Source organism: Microplitis mediator, chromosome 4 (assembly GCF_029852145.1).
Source record: "Microplitis mediator isolate UGA2020A chromosome 4, iyMicMedi2.1, whole genome shotgun sequence".
Classification (NCBI taxonomy): domain Eukaryota; kingdom Metazoa; phylum Arthropoda; class Insecta; order Hymenoptera; family Braconidae; genus Microplitis; species Microplitis mediator.
In genome coordinates this window covers 13,304,669-13,320,182 of record NC_079972.1, presented here as the reverse complement: position 1 = coordinate 13,320,182, position 15,514 = coordinate 13,304,669, and the positions used below count along the sequence as shown (strand labels likewise).

General features: G+C 30.7%; 4 protein-coding genes across 4 annotated transcripts; 2 read left to right on the top strand and 2 right to left on the bottom strand.

Annotated features, from left to right (window-relative positions):
- Positions 1-51: 51 nt before the first annotated feature.
- LOC130666808 (exportin-4-like) lies at positions 52-5,751 on the bottom strand. Its single transcript, XM_057468084.1, has 10 exons — positions 5,475-5,751; positions 4,239-5,348; positions 3,905-4,163; positions 3,221-3,492; positions 2,698-3,137; positions 2,070-2,353; positions 1,797-1,972; positions 1,426-1,724; positions 1,099-1,327; positions 52-678 (listed from the first exon to the last, which is right to left on the bottom strand). Exons 1-10 carry the CDS (start codon positions 5,523-5,525, stop codon positions 391-393), a joined length of 3,408 nt encoding a protein of 1,135 aa, XP_057324067.1. The 5' UTR covers positions 5,526-5,751; the 3' UTR covers positions 52-390.
- A 442-nt stretch (positions 5,752-6,193) lies between these two features.
- LOC130666805 (V-type proton ATPase 21 kDa proteolipid subunit c'') lies at positions 6,194-7,699 on the top strand. The gene is made up of 6 exons (XM_057468079.1): positions 6,194-6,350; positions 6,469-6,577; positions 6,661-6,709; positions 6,771-6,854; positions 6,932-7,331; positions 7,414-7,699. Exons 2-6 carry the CDS (start codon positions 6,517-6,519, stop codon positions 7,444-7,446), a joined length of 627 nt encoding a protein of 208 aa, XP_057324062.1. The 5' UTR covers positions 6,194-6,350; positions 6,469-6,516; the 3' UTR covers positions 7,447-7,699.
- A 152-nt stretch (positions 7,700-7,851) lies between these two features.
- On the bottom strand, positions 7,852-11,194 carry LOC130666802 (carnitine O-palmitoyltransferase 2, mitochondrial). The gene is made up of 6 exons (XM_057468075.1): positions 10,997-11,194; positions 10,852-10,907; positions 10,052-10,604; positions 9,444-9,980; positions 8,689-9,380; positions 7,852-8,230 (listed from the first exon to the last, which is right to left on the bottom strand). The coding sequence occupies exons 1-6, from the start codon at positions 11,036-11,038 to the stop codon at positions 8,101-8,103; spliced, it is 2,010 nt and encodes a 669-aa protein (XP_057324058.1). The 5' UTR covers positions 11,039-11,194; the 3' UTR covers positions 7,852-8,100.
- Positions 11,195-11,288: 94 nt separating this feature from the next.
- LOC130666800 (GRIP and coiled-coil domain-containing protein 2) lies at positions 11,289-14,985 on the top strand. The gene is made up of 11 exons (XM_057468074.1): positions 11,289-11,493; positions 11,555-11,632; positions 11,704-11,856; positions 11,991-12,407; positions 12,922-13,296; positions 13,370-13,614; positions 13,678-13,891; positions 13,962-14,144; positions 14,201-14,536; positions 14,611-14,719; positions 14,789-14,985. The coding sequence occupies exons 1-11, from the start codon at positions 11,458-11,460 to the stop codon at positions 14,842-14,844; spliced, it is 2,202 nt and encodes a 733-aa protein (XP_057324057.1). The 5' UTR covers positions 11,289-11,457; the 3' UTR covers positions 14,845-14,985.
- Positions 14,986-15,514: the final 529 nt, after the last annotated feature.

The following is a 15,514-nucleotide window of genomic DNA, read 5'->3' as shown; positions in this document are numbered from 1 at the left end:
TTATTGATCTTGTAATTGTACTTCAATTAATTACTCGTTTTTAGTAATTAGCGGTAGGAAAAAAACTTTAATTACTAAAATTAATGTAAACTTGTATTTATTCGCATTACTTTTTTTTTCAAATATCACTTATTTGTAGATAAATAATACGAAATTTTATGTACAAAAAAAGTACAAAAGTCATTTATTAAATACTTAAATTGGTTAATAATTATAATACGTCATTGATTAAAATTATTGCTGATAATTTATGACGGTACTGTTATTAATTTCGGTTTGTGGTAGTCGTTAATTAACGTCAATTACACTATTTACATTTATTTGTAAAAGACTTAGCACCAGAACGGTAATGTCAGAGGTAAAAGTCCTGATTGGTTGCAGTCGTGAAAATTATTTAATCATCATAAAACTCTGTACAGTCGTCACAAAACTATCAAAGTTGTCGCGAAATTTAGTTCTTTCAGATTGTTCGGTATTCATTGTCATATTGGCAGTCAAATTGTTAAATGCAGAAGCAAGACGTTGAGCAACTTCTTGATTTGGTTGTGAAGCTATAAAATTTTCCACCAGTTTTTGGTACTGATCTTGATAACAGCAAATCAAATAATACATTGGAGTACTTGCGTGATGGACGAGATCAGAATTTATTTGACAGGACAGTATCAAATTCATTATTATCTAAAAAAAAAATTATTTTATATTTATTTGAAAAGAATGAAAAAATTTTTAGATACCCTGATAGCCACTCTAAATATAATTGCTTAGCAAGTTCTGCAGTGAAGCATCTACGGTTAACTTAACAAGTTTCTGACAAGCCTTGGTTGGATAATACTTGCGTGCAAGTTGATGCAGATCTACTGCCGTCAATTTTAAGTGAAACTTTCAATCAACTTAACGTCATTGTCTGACAGTAATACTTGTAGTCAAATTGAATTCAAGTTACAGGACAATTTGCTGTCAACTTAAAGGTAACTGCTTGCTCCCTAACACTTTTCTTTAAGTTGGCTTCAGAATACGGCAGTAGTTTGAAGTTAACTTGTAGATAAGGTGGCTATCAGGGTGTGAAATTCCGAACTTCTATAAATATTTAATACTCACATTCATAAACGGCGCGATTATTTGATTCTTCGGATGTCCTTTTCCACTTTCTCCGTATATATATTTGGCTATAACTCTAATAATATCGCAACATATTGTTGTTATGTCATCACCAAATGAATAAAATCCTAGTTCTACTGATGCCATTAACTGCTTCAGTAATTCGGGAGGTAATTCACAGACTTTCTTTGGATTTACTTCACATATTAATGTTATCATTTTAAAGTATCTGTTAAAATAAAATAAAAATATGTATAGACATAAATAATATCAATAAATAAAAACGATAATAATTTATCAGATATTTAAAAAAAAAATTAAACTTACTGATGGCACAAAGAAGGAAATTTGAGTAACTCGAGTGTCATCATCGGCATAATAATATTAAGACCGTATAAAAATACATCTGCGGATGTGACTGATTGTTTCTGACTCACTTTGTTGTCTACGCTGTCAAGTTTAAACATATCCTCACTCAATAAATTTGTTAATAATTGCATAAGCAAAAGAATATCTTCGTAGGTATTTTCTTCGTCTGTTGAATCAGTAGTTATACGATTAGTATTACAACGAGCGTAACTCTGTATCGTATGCCAACTCGCCTCGTACAGTCGCGTACTTTCTTCCTGAAATAAATAAATAAATAAATAAATAATTGTTTAATAAACTTTGATACTCAAGTATTTAAATCAACGCACCTCATTCAAGTAACACAATACCCTGCGTGAACATTCAAAAAGAAATTCTATAAGTAGTTTGACTATTTGAGGATAATTATGATAAATGGTCAATAGATTTGCGATTTCAGACAATATTGGGCATATATATTGAAAAATTGTTTTAGCTGTTGATGCACGAGCTCCTTGAACGATACCTAGGATATAAAAAAATTTTTAAATTACATATTCTCTTATTAATGTATAATTGTACGTATTGTAAACAATATTTTATATAGATTATAAATAAATTACCAATGAAAAATTCTAAAAGTTCTGTTATTTGAATTTTTACGTCTTCTTGATGGCACGAACGTGAAAAATCATTTCTCGAGATTATTTGTTTGAACTGATCATGAAGTGGCTGGAGAGTTTGAGACCAGTATAATTTCTCATTACTTTTACTTTTTAATGCAGTTCCGGCTTGCACGACTGTCGACATTACCCCTCTTTTCGCCACTTGAGGAAGACTGAAACTATTTTTCGTAACCAATTCAATCAAGTTTCCAATTTGTTCTGATTTCAATACATGGGAGGATCTGAAATTTTTTTATAATTTATAATTTTTAATAAAATATTATTCAATATCGGGTCAAAATCGCAATAATTATTTGTCTAAATAATATTTATTTTTTATTCGGTACACGGAAAGATTGGAACCCGACTGTTTACTGTTCTGCATCCGACTCAGGACGATGCTGGAAGAAAATACTCAGTCAGGTTTCGCACAGTAATCAATGTGATGCTGCACCACAATCGAGTATTTTCTTCCAGCATCGTTCTGAGTCGGGAACAGAACAGTAACCAGTCGGGTTCTAATCTTTCCGTGTACTCTAGAGAATTTAAATTAGATCTTAAAATTCTATGCATAAAATATACGTACTTTGAAGGGGAGTCTACTAAAGTACCAAGTAGTTTAATAGTGTCCTCAATAAGAGTTTCTTCTCCTTTAAAAACATTTATAATACATTTGACATTTTCCAACAAAAAATTAACAGCCCACTGGGCTCCAGCAGTGTGACAACCAAAGGCTTGTATAAATGACACACTGATTTCCAAGTAGTAATTTTCCGTTGGTGATAAATAATTCAATGACCATCGATGCAGAAACCAGACTACGCTACTAATTAATTCTGGACTAAGTAAACTTATTATATTTGCTTCAATTGCATTACGTTCTATTTCACATAAACGAAAGACAGACGCAGTTAATCGTATCACGTGATCTGATGATTCTTCGGCTCGAGGAATATCTGATAAATTACATTGAGGAGATGTAATAAGTTGTAGACTTACATTGACATCAGTCTTCCCTTGTTCGGCCTGGAAGATTTAAATAATTTAAATTAATACATTTTAATTTACATTTACTCGGATAGTATAGATAAAAAAAATAAAAAGTATACTTGTTTCATGCTGTATCTAATCATTTCACTGGGTATGAGTGCCACTTCACCAACAGAGTCGAGACATAACACATGTCCAGCTAATAATACTAGCCAATGTAAATCTTCATACAAGTTTTGAAGAGCTTCATTCATAGTTCCATGTGCTACAAATGATCCTCCTTGTGATGACGTTAATTGACTCAATTCCTGACGTAATTTAGTAGTTCGATTTTCAATTAAATGAGATAATAATATTAAAGTATGATTTGGTATTCTCCTAGCAATCATTCCTGTGGTAAAAAATAATAATTTGTTAGATAGTTTCAATCAGTCTTAAATTTATGATTACAGTGATCCAGGTCTTTGACAATTCCAAGTATCGTATTATTGTTTAAGGGTCTATAGTAATTTTTGTCCAAGCTTTTCTCTCAAACTAATCCTCTAAACGCAAAACTAACAACGAGGCTCGATGCATTACTCTATAAACCAGCAGTCTACGTTTCAATTTTTTAAAAATATTCATTTGTTCAAGAGAAAAACGTGGTCAAAGTTTCCATTTACTGCGCAAGTGGAACAAGGATAGTTCCGTTTGTTGACTTAAGTGTGATAGAGAAAAAAGTTCAGACCCCTCTTATAAATATTTTTTTCGTTGGCGGTCTGACTTGTGCTAGAACTATGGTTGCAAAAAAATGATATAATTACCGAGTATTTGAAGTTGTTTCTTAAATTTATTTCTATCACTTTCTTCAATGTCCGTTATTTCTTTATCGTATTCATTATTACTAACAGCTCGAGTACCGTCCGGCGGTGATAGTCGGCATTTTAAGTAAACATTAAATATTTGAACAAAACTATTGTCAAAAAAACCTGTTGGATAACAATTTTTTTTCGATAAAATTGATGACCAAGATTCAAGCATACGTTCAAATGCTTCCATGTACAGATAATCATCAGAACAAATCTGTAAACAATAATTATATTTTAAAAATTAATAAATGTATGTGTGTATGTCCTAAAAAAAGAAAAAAAAAAATACCGATTCTTCCTGAGCAGCCCCTTCGGCAAAAACACAAGTCAATCTAGTAATTTGTTCCATAAAAGAACCCAATAGTTCTGGTGATAATGATTTCATTGTTGGTCCAAAATACATTGTGATTCTACGAACAATATTAGCAATACCCAGCGCTTCTTGATCAATTATTTCAATATTTGAAATAAGTTTTATAAAATTTTGCAAATAATTACTCAAGTACTGGATTTTTATTTCATGAGTTGCCATAACTTTGCCATTCAAACTGGCTAGCTGTACGAGGCAGCTTCTCGCATGATGAGCTAACTGGAGATTGGTCCGCACCTTCCAATAAAGTGTGAAAAATATTTGAATTATAGCGGGATCTAAGATAACATCTTGCCACAATTTATCCGGCCGCAATGATGGACTGATAGAATCGTCTTCAAAGAGTCTGATTAATCCTTGAGACATATGTGAGTCGAATATTATAAATCCCCAGATAAGAACTCCTTCAGCAATGGACAACAAATGTTTTATCAGTGGTAGAGTTTCCATCGGCACGACGTCTTTGGTAAACTCCGCAAGTGCTGTGGTGACGAATTTAAATATGCGCTTCAGATCAGTGATTTCAAACTGTTGTTTAGCTTTGAAATGGAGCTCCCAGGTCAAGCCGATTGCTGATGATTTCGCTGTCGTAGCGTATTCTTGCATGAGAGCAGACATGATACTGCAACCAAGGAGTTGTCTTTTTAAATCGCCGCTTGTTACCATTGACTCGACTTGATTCAGCAGCATGCCGCGATCTTCACCCGAATCTTCAGCACTTTTACGCTTTACCATTATCGCAATCACTTGGAGAATTCGCTCCCTGACAAAGGGCGCCAGTGTTAATTTATTTAATATGTAGTGCAAAAGATACTGCTTCAATGAAACAATATCATCTGGAGGCAACAAATTCCACTCTCTTATCAATGCTGTTTTAATTAAACCAGCGGATTCAAATAGTACATAATCAACGCTACTTGTTTCTAATATTTCGCGGCACAGTTGATAAGGCATTGATGTTTTACGAAAATCTAAAAAGACAGTCTCTGCTGCATTTCTTTGTTCCTGCGTTATTATATTTGGCGGTGCCTAAAATAAATTTAATTTTAAATAAAAATATGGCAATGTGGTGGACATAACCAAAAATTCGCAATAGAAATTTGATATTTTATAGTTTTAAAAACGTGTTTGTTAAAAAAAAAATTAAAAACTTACCAAAAAAATTTGAGCAGTTGCTTCTAGTTCTTTCAAAATTTGGCTTGACATTTTTAGTTTAATAATTTTTTGTTTTAAAAACTAAATTGCAAAAACAGTATCATGGAAAATAATTATTATGGCTGTAATAAACTCGATTCTTTGTTGTTGAGAAAAATTAAATTCGAATATTTAATAGCAGACATACTTAATAATTAGTATTAAATATATAAATATAACAGACAAAAATATAATTGTCGGCAAATCTTTTTTTAGAAACACGCGCGAGGGTAAACTAATATTAAATCCACTGTTTATAAAAAAAAAAAATAGAAGGTTATGTTTTTTTTTTTTACATGATACTGAAGTTAGCCGACAATAATTTTTGAATTTTTTTAAAAATCATAAATTATAAAGAAGAAAATATTTAAAAAATTTGCATCAGTCGTTTTTTAAATTTCCTACATGTGTATATTTTTATTTTTTTTTTCTTTAAATTTAAATATTGAAAAAAAATTCAAAAATTTAAATTAGCTGCTAACTTCAGGATCATTTTTTCGCGTTTTTTTTCATGAAAATAAAACTGTAATTTTTTGCTTAAAGTTTTGGTTTCTATTAATAGATGGCTCCAAATTTTATTTCTTTAGCCAGCGGGTGGGGCCGAGGAGGAAGACCTAAAAAAATGGATCCTAGGGTCATCTGGTGGATTGCCAAGTAATGAAAGATATTGAAGATAAAATCCATTTCTACAAAGTGGCAAATAGAGTTCATGTTCATCACATGACAGTCTACGGGTGTGAACATAAAAATTTTGTTTGTAGTATTTAGAAATATCAATTGACAATAAATAAATACCTAAATATTTTAATTTATTAGATAGAGGACATCAAGTCGTAGGTAATTATATCCGTCATACTCCGACACAAACTTATTTATTTATATTTTTAAATACTGACACTGATATTGATTGAGTAGATTTTTAGCTGAGTATTTAATCCCCTTAAATTATTTCCAGGAATATATTTAAGTTTATTTGAGGTAATTACTCAAGAAAGTTATCACAATGAGGTATATATTAGGTTACACATTTGCTGGTACGACCACCGCCACGGTTACAGCTTTAGGTGAGTAATTTTTATCCATAATTATCTGATAATTTATCATGTCATTGTATCAGCTCTTTACTTATAATTTACCGTTTCTGTAGTTTTGTATCATATATTCACTGGAAAGGGAGAAAGAGCCAGCGTTGGTTGGTGAGTAGACAACAGTCCAGTAATTTTTATTATTATTTTAAAAATATAAATTAATTTTCAGGTTCTTGGAGAACACGTCGCCCTACATGTGGGCAACTTTGGGTATCAGTTTGTCTGTTGCTCTGTCAGTAACAGGTGCGGCTCTGTAAGTATTTAAATAAAAATAAATAAAGTAAACCCAGCAAGAAATGATTTTTTAAAAATAATTCAAAATTTTGACAGCGGTATCCATACTACTGGAGTATCGATCATTGGTGGAGGTGTAAAAGCACCGAGAATAAAAACAAAAAATTTAATTTCAATTATTTTCTGCGAGGCTGTTGCCATTTATGGTCTGATTACTGCAATTGTTCTGTCGGGAATAATAGCCGAGTTCCCATGGGATGAGACGATGATAAGACAAGAGTTGAGGGAAAAAAATTGGCTTGCAGGATATGTGATATTTGGCGCTGGTCTGTCAGTGGGTTTCGTTAATTTGTTCTGTGGAATTGCTGTCGGTATCGTTGGATCCGGAGCAGCTCTTGCTGATGCCGCAAATTCGGCACTTTTTGTCAAAGTTCTGATTGTTGAAATTTTCGGTTCCGCTATTGGTCTTTTTGGTTTAATCGTTGGCATTTATATGGTGAGTTAACAATACTTGGTCATATATATTAATCTTATAAATATGATGATAATAATAATATGAATTGTTTATTTTATTACAGACTTCAAAAGCAAAAATGGGTAAACAAGTCTAGATTTAAGAAATTTAGGTCTAAAAAAATTTAGATTTAACTTCCTACCTTTAAATAAATGTTTAAAAAAAAACAAACGTGTTGTATTTGAAAGGACTCTTGTAATGCACTTTTTTGTTTAGTCCTTTCATTGTATATTGTCTCATTGTTTAGATTTTATGTAAATGAGTTTAAAAAAAACATTATTAAGACCTAATACTAAATACTAATTATATATATAATACATATTATATTTAGTCAAGAATTTAAAGTATAATTAACTGCATAATTTATGTATATAAACTTACAGTCTACCTTCTCAATTAACAATTAATACTTTTACTTAATCGTTCTCGTTGAAAGATCTTCCGTTTTAAAAATAATAAAAAAATTAAAGATCAATTTGGTTAAATAATTTTTAGGCTTAAATAATTTATAAAATATATATAATTGCACAGTAATAACTTCAGTTGAATTACAAAACTCCTGGGTTCTTATAACATGTAATACATTAATTTTATCAATAGAAAAATCCAATAATTACGATTATAATTATAAAAAGTATTAAAAATATATATATATATGAATATATATATATATCTATATATATATAAATGTATGTACGTATGCAAATGCTATTGAAAGCACTGATAAATAATTATAAAAAACAAATACTTATTATTTACTTTTTAGAATCCTATGAATATCCTCGAATGCTGATTTTAAATACTTTATGTAATCTGACGATTCGCGGTGTCCTCGATAGCCTGTTACTACTGAGCCTAGTTTGTGATCTTGGATCATATATCTGTGAGCAAATAAATTAATCAGCAGGGTATAGAAGTTTGTGCTTAACAATAAAAATAAAGGAAACGATTGCGAGCAAATTCATGTGAATTATATTAAAAGATATATTCAAATATCGAATGTCATAAAAGAACGTCGAAATTGTAGTTGTGAAAAAAATATGTCAATAAGAAAATCTGCAAGACAATTAATAAGACTATCAGCAAGACAATTAGCAAGATCACTATCAAGACAAACATGGTCTCGTTGATGGTCTTTCTGATTGTTGTGCTAATTATCTTGCTGATGGTTTTGTTAATCGTCTTGCAGATTTTCATTTTGAAAAAGAAAAATTCGCGCGAATTATTTTCTTTTATTCTTATTGCTGAGTACAAACGTCCGTACTGATTAGTAATCAGTAAATATTCCAATAAATTTATTGACTGAAATTATTTAAAATAAAAAAGAAAAATCGAATACCCAATTCCGTAACCATCTTCGACGACGGGCCCGAATCCTCCAGCCATAACTTCTGGACTTGATAAAGTCGAAGTAGACAAAATGTTGTGATTTATTTTCTGATAGGCGGGATCTTTGAATAAATGAGGCATCCTAATATTTTCCGAGTCTTCGACTATTTTTTTCAAAGCAAACAAGTGTCGATCGAAACCCTGTCCCATTGCAGCCTCTTTGACGAGATTAGTGTGCGCTTTGCTGCATTCGATCATAAGTTTTTTTAGCTCATCGTCGTTTGCTGTTGAAACTCCGCGGTCAACGATAGCCGCGCAGAGTGCTTTCGTTTCATTAGTGCACGACCTAACTGTCTCAGTACGCCCGTGTTTGAAAGCCGACGTGCTGCAGGATTCGTAAGTCGGAACTGCACGTTTTTCATTCTTGTAAAGCGCCAATTGAAACGCCAGTTGCATTACAGCGTCAGGACTTACTTTAAATTTTTTGCACTCTTCTTTGCCAAATTCTTCGAATATTAAGTAGTCAATTGTTAATTTATCTTGTGTCCATGATTTGTATTCATTGAAATCACATCGAACTATCTCTCTGATTTTATCGTCAATTTTGAAGTCAAGTTTTTTAACAGAAGCTGGTATACCTGGTACTGATGCTTCATCTTCAGGATGGAAGCGCGGGTTTTTTTCAATATCATGTTTCAAATCCTTAAATATATGTAGTATTTTAATTAAAAATTCATTTTATAAATTGTAATTTAATTACTGTACCTTGAAGTAACGAAGAACAGCAACACCATCACCCCAAGAATGCTCGAAGTTAATTCCGGCAACACCATCACCAGACATTATCAGCGAGAAAGATTTATCAAACCATCTATTAGTACCATCACTGTGTAAAAATAATCTCAATAATTTGTGATAATCTGCTTCAACATGATCGTCATCATCCAACGCAAACACAAATGCAGCAGAATCAATTTTATGTAATACATTTTCATTTCCTAAAGCTATTAAATGACCGCGTACTTTAGCCCAGTGGTCGCGATTGGCTGCCGTTAAAACACCAACCGGACAATCATTTGGTGGCCGCTCATCATTCAAAATATATTTTAAACAAGAAGCTATATCTAATGGAGAACAAACTTTTCCGCGGTGATCTATGATGTTCATCATGTAAAAATGACCTTTGCGCATTATTATAACATGTTCGGATGTAAGGTCATGAGTCAAAGTATCTTTGGTGGGTTTTGGAATGCGGGTGGTGCCAAAGAGATAAGGAAACTGCGACATGTCGAGTGGATATGCCTAAAAAAATTTTAAATCATCAATCAACCAGAGTGTCAACGAGTATTTTATAAAAATAACTGAATGTTTACTCCAAAGAAATAGGCTGCGTAAGTAGCGAAATTCGACGGCATCAATCCAGTTACTGTTCTAAACAAATCAGTGTCTGATTTTTTAGGATCGACATGATAAACCTCTGGCTCCAGAATCCCAGCTCTCAGAGATTTCATGAATCTTGCTGATGAAACAAGAAGATTGGTTGCTTTCACCAGTGGTTTGTTATAACGAACGTCTTTTTCCTGAACAAAAACCAGCAGAGGATTATAATTTACTGGAAGAGGTTTTCTATCCCTTAAGTACATATCAAACCAATAACCACTGATATAACTCGTATGTTTATTGTATTTGTCATCCTCCAATAGTAATTTTTGAAGCGGAGGTCCTTCTTCAGACAAAAATTTTAATACACATCTTGATGTTTCCTTAAATTCTTTAGGTGTCAGTATTGGTTGCTGTGCTTTCAAATATCTTCTACAAGAGTTTTCTAATTTTGGAATAGGCAATCTGGGCAGTGACTTTTGAAAATGCATTGTCGGTAATTTGCTACGTTGGATGTATTCATGTTCATCAGCTTCATTTGTTACTCTATTAATAAATATATAAATAAATAATATAACAATTAAATATAAATAATTTACGAGACAAATTAATGAGTATGAAGCAGCTGACAGTTGTCAATTTTTATATAAATAATAGAGAAATTTAAAAAATCCGCATTTAAATATTTGAAAAATCGCGCATTTTTTTAAACTTCATTAATTTAATTAATTAATTTATTTATTCAAAATATATAAATTATCTGACGTCTACATTCACACTCATAAAAAATTACCTTGTTCGATTAGATATCGAATAAATCACAGGAAGTCTTTTAGCAGTTCCATTTGTCTAAAAATAATAATATACATATATGTATTAAAATAGAATAATTAATTAGCTAGATATTTATTTACTTAATCAATTGATAGTTTAATTACCTTGATATGATTTAAATACTGAGGATTTCTAAGTAGGATCATTATTTAATAATTTACAAATATCAGTACCAATGGCAAGCTAATAATAATTGATACTAAATTAACTGTTATCAATGCACACAGGTATACTTTGTATATCAGTGATTGATAAACTAACAGCTGTGTGGTTGCCTGGTGACTTTGTATCATGTCCAAGATCCAAATCATCAAGGATTTCACATTACCGACTAGTACATGGATTATTCCTTTGGAAAATAGAGTTTATTTTAGCTGTCAGTTGATCAGCTGATCTGTTTCTGTTAAACTAGAAGGTTATACTACGTTGCAAAATAAAAACAAACATCTGATTTTGTTTTTGTTTATTATTGTTTGGTATTATTGATGATAAATTACGAATTAATTGATTGCGATTATGAATTTTGTGGGAAATTGAATTATCTTGGTTAATAATTTATAAAATTATGGAGAACACTAATGAGAATGAAACGGAAACTAAGGTAAGTTTTTGTTTATATATTTTTTAAAAATATTTAAATTATTTATTTATAAATTTATTAGGTGACAGAAGCAGTTACAGGACAGGATTCATCAGTTAGGACAGAGCAGAAAGAAGACTATGAAGAACGTTATAATAAAGTGAATTATTTTTTTTAATATGTTGATATATATATGTATGTATTTATGACTATATTTATTTTATATTTTAGTTGAGAGGATTTGCGGTAAAGTTAAAAAAAAAAGTCCAAGATTTGACAGAAGAATTGAAAACTACTGAAGCTGATAAAATAAAAGCTATTGCTGAAAAAGAAGAGTTTCAAAAAAAAATATCATTGATTTCTGATAATGTTAAGACATTACAGGTAATTTTTTATTCATTTAATTTTACATAATAACTATAGCAGCAGACAATGGATATTTATTTTTATTTTTAAATAAATAAATTTAAAATGAACACGAACTTTGGAGGCCAATAAAAATTTATTTTATTTAATAGACCATTCAGTCGGAGTATGACAAACTGCAGGATTGCTTGGAGCAAGAGAAAAACGAAAACAAAAAGCTGACTAAAAATTTAGAAACACTTGTGATAGACAACACTAAATTAAAAGAATCAAACTATGAGCTGCGGGAACGTATAAGTAATTTAAATTCTGATTTAGATAATCGTGTTAAGGAGCTCAGGGAACTGAAAGTTATTGTTAAAAAAAATCAGAGTTTGATAAAACAGCTGGAGGAAGAGAAAAAAGCCAAGAGTGTAATTTGCGAGCAGAGAGAAAAAGATTACGAAGACATTAAAGTTAAATTGGATGCTGAAATTCAAAGACACAAGAGTACGCGCGCTAAACTGGAGAGTGCCAAACAAGAATGCAGTAGCAACAATGTTTTGTTCTTGGAAGTTGATAATTATGAGGTTAAATTTATTTATTTATATATTTATTTATTTATTTACAAACGTCCCAAGGCAATTATGCACAGGAATAATAACAAAAGTAATATAAAGTTCAGATAATTAATCCCCAACATAACAAAAACAAAAACCATGCCCAGAATTCCCAGTTTAAAATTTCCCTTCTAGCTTTCTTTTGCAACTGTCCGATGATGCTCCAAAAAAGTCTACTTCCGTGGCATCTTCATTGATGATTTTCGAAATTCTGTATAGTGGAGAGCGTGTCGAAAAACGCGATCTTACTAAAGGAATTTCCATTATTCTATTAGATCTCAGGTTTATACGGCACCGCAAAACCCAACATATCAAGCAGCTCTGAGGCATCAAGATGCCCATTAATAATTTTAAACCCACAGCACAATGTTAGATATTTTCTCCTATCCGCTAAGGAAGATGTCCAACAGGAACCCCTTCCTGCTATTTAAATTTAAAGTTTAATAATTGTAAAGTGTGTTTTTAATTATTTTTCTGGTTGTAGAAAAGTATTGAAGACTTGAAGTCCAAGTTAGCTGACGAGTCGTCAAAATGTTCGAGTCTTGAGAGCACGATTGAAGAGCAAAATCAAACTATAACTCATTTGGAGCATCAATTGTCTGAGCTTAGAGATTCTTGTTTCGCTAAAACAAATCAGCTGACGACACTGGGAGAAAAAAATGAAGGGTTGAAAGCTGAGTTGAATGACCTCAAGCAAGAAATAGCTTCGATGACCAAAGAAAAACAGAGTTTGTTAGATTCTATCGAGGGTATCAAATTAAATATGAATAAATTAATAAAAGAGTCGGCTACTTTTGCTGCAGAGAAGAGTAAAATAACTGAGGAAATGGAATTGTTAAAAAATAATAATGCTCAACAAGTAATTTAATTATTTAATACTTCTGTCAGTGATAAAAATTTCATGTTCGTTTTATTGATTTATTATTTTTTAGGTTGAATTTTTAAAATTAGAAATATCTAGACTTAATGTTATTATCAATAACAAAAATGAGGAAATGGAAGCGTTGAAAACAGAGTACGAGGGATATAAATTGAGAGCACAGAGTGTTTTGAGAACCAAACAGAGTCAGAATAAAGAAAATGGATTCAATGGTAAAAGTATTAGTGAAGTTGAAGCCGAGTTAAATCAATTGCGTGTGTATTCAACTCATTTACAAGAGAAATTAGATAGCAGCAGGTATATATTTAAATGAATATATGTTAAAATGAATAAATAATGTTATTTTTTAAATTATTTTAGTGAAGAGATCAAAATTTTGACAAACGACTTGACGTTAATTAAAGAAGAACGTGACTGCGTAAGAGAAAGTAATAGAGATCTCGGTAAAAAATTATCGTTATTAAGTCAAGACTACTTAAGTTTAAAAGAAAAATGTCGAATGCAAGTAACTACTATCGATCAATTAAAAAACGAGATGAGTAGTATACAAGAGACACTAAAAAATACACATTCCGTAAGACTTTCTTATATTTTATTTATTTATTTATTTATAAGTATAGAAATAACGTTACGTTTTTAATTAGGCTCAAATAATTAAGATAGAGGCTCGACATCAACAAGACGTAGAAGCTCTCAGAGCAGAAATTCAAAGACTAACAGCTACTTCATCAATTAATAAAAATACTGGGGATAAAGTTGACAATAAATTAGAGCATGATTATCATACACGCAATGATATTTATTTGCTTGAAAGAGAAGATGCTGAGGTAATTAAAATAAATTATTGTTTATTTTTGAAGCTATAAATGTTTTATATTTATAGGGATCAGAGAGTGTAGACTCTTACCAAGTAGGAAATTCAAATTCAGAAAGAAATCAACGGACACTGATCCCACTTGATGAGTTATTAAATTCCTCGGACGATTTCGCTAAGACAAGTGCTCCAGATCTACCGACGAAAGTTGATCGTCAAGAGCTAGAAATTTCTGAACGACGAGTCAAACACCTGACAGCTTTGCTGGCTGATGCTGAAAGAGACGTTGCTAAGTTGAATCAAATGAACCAATTGTTAAAAGAGGATATCCGGAGACAGCAACGGAGTGTCGAAAGGGAACATCATGCCAATAATTTTGAGTACTTAAAAAATATCGTTATTAAAGTACGGGCAGTTTTTTTACTTTACTTCAAATAAAATTTAGTTTAAAAAAAGTTGATAATTAATTTTTTTTCTAGTTCATAACATTGAAAAATGGAGATGAAAGGAGTAGACTCATCCCGGTGCTCAATACGATACTTAAACTAAGTCCTGAAGAAACTCAGCAGTTAAATCAAGTAGCCGGAGGTATTTATTACTTTATAAATATGATTGGTCTATAGTTTTAGTAATTAAATTTTATTATTATTATTACAGTATCAGGGCGTGGGTGGCTACCATTGATATCAATGCCAATGTGGAATAATGATTAAAATTACCATGCATCAGCATTAAAAATTTTATTGTCCCAAGCAATTAAAAAAAAATCATTGTATTTTTATTGTATTTTATAGTATAAAAAATATCCAGCTAATAGATAAATTGAATTAAAGTTTTAAAAATTTTACTTCATTTTACCTTTTAGTTGAAAGAAAAATAAACTAAAAAAAAAAAAAATAATTTACGCCATTAATTTAAATTACTAATGAATTATGATTTATGTTTTTTGAAATTGTAATGAGTCTTAATAATTATGATACTGAAGTTAGCCGACGTCTAATAATTTTTGGATTTTTTTTTAGACGGTAAATTATAAAAAAAAAATTTGAAAAAATTGCACCTGTAGTTTTTTAAATTTTCTACATGTGCATATTTTTATTTTTTATTTTTTTCTAATTGATTTGTTGAAAAAAAAAATCCTAAAATTTTTAATTGTCTGCCAACTTCCGGATCATTAATAATTAATGATCCGGAAGTTGGCAAACAATTAAAAATTTTCGTAATTTTTTTTTTAACAAATCAATTAAAAAAAAAAAACTAAAAATTTCCTGTAGAAAATTTAAAAATCTTTAGGCGCAATTTTTTAAAATATTTTTTTTCTACAATTTATCGTTTGTAAAAAAATCAAAATATTATTAGACGTCGGCTAACTTCAATATCATT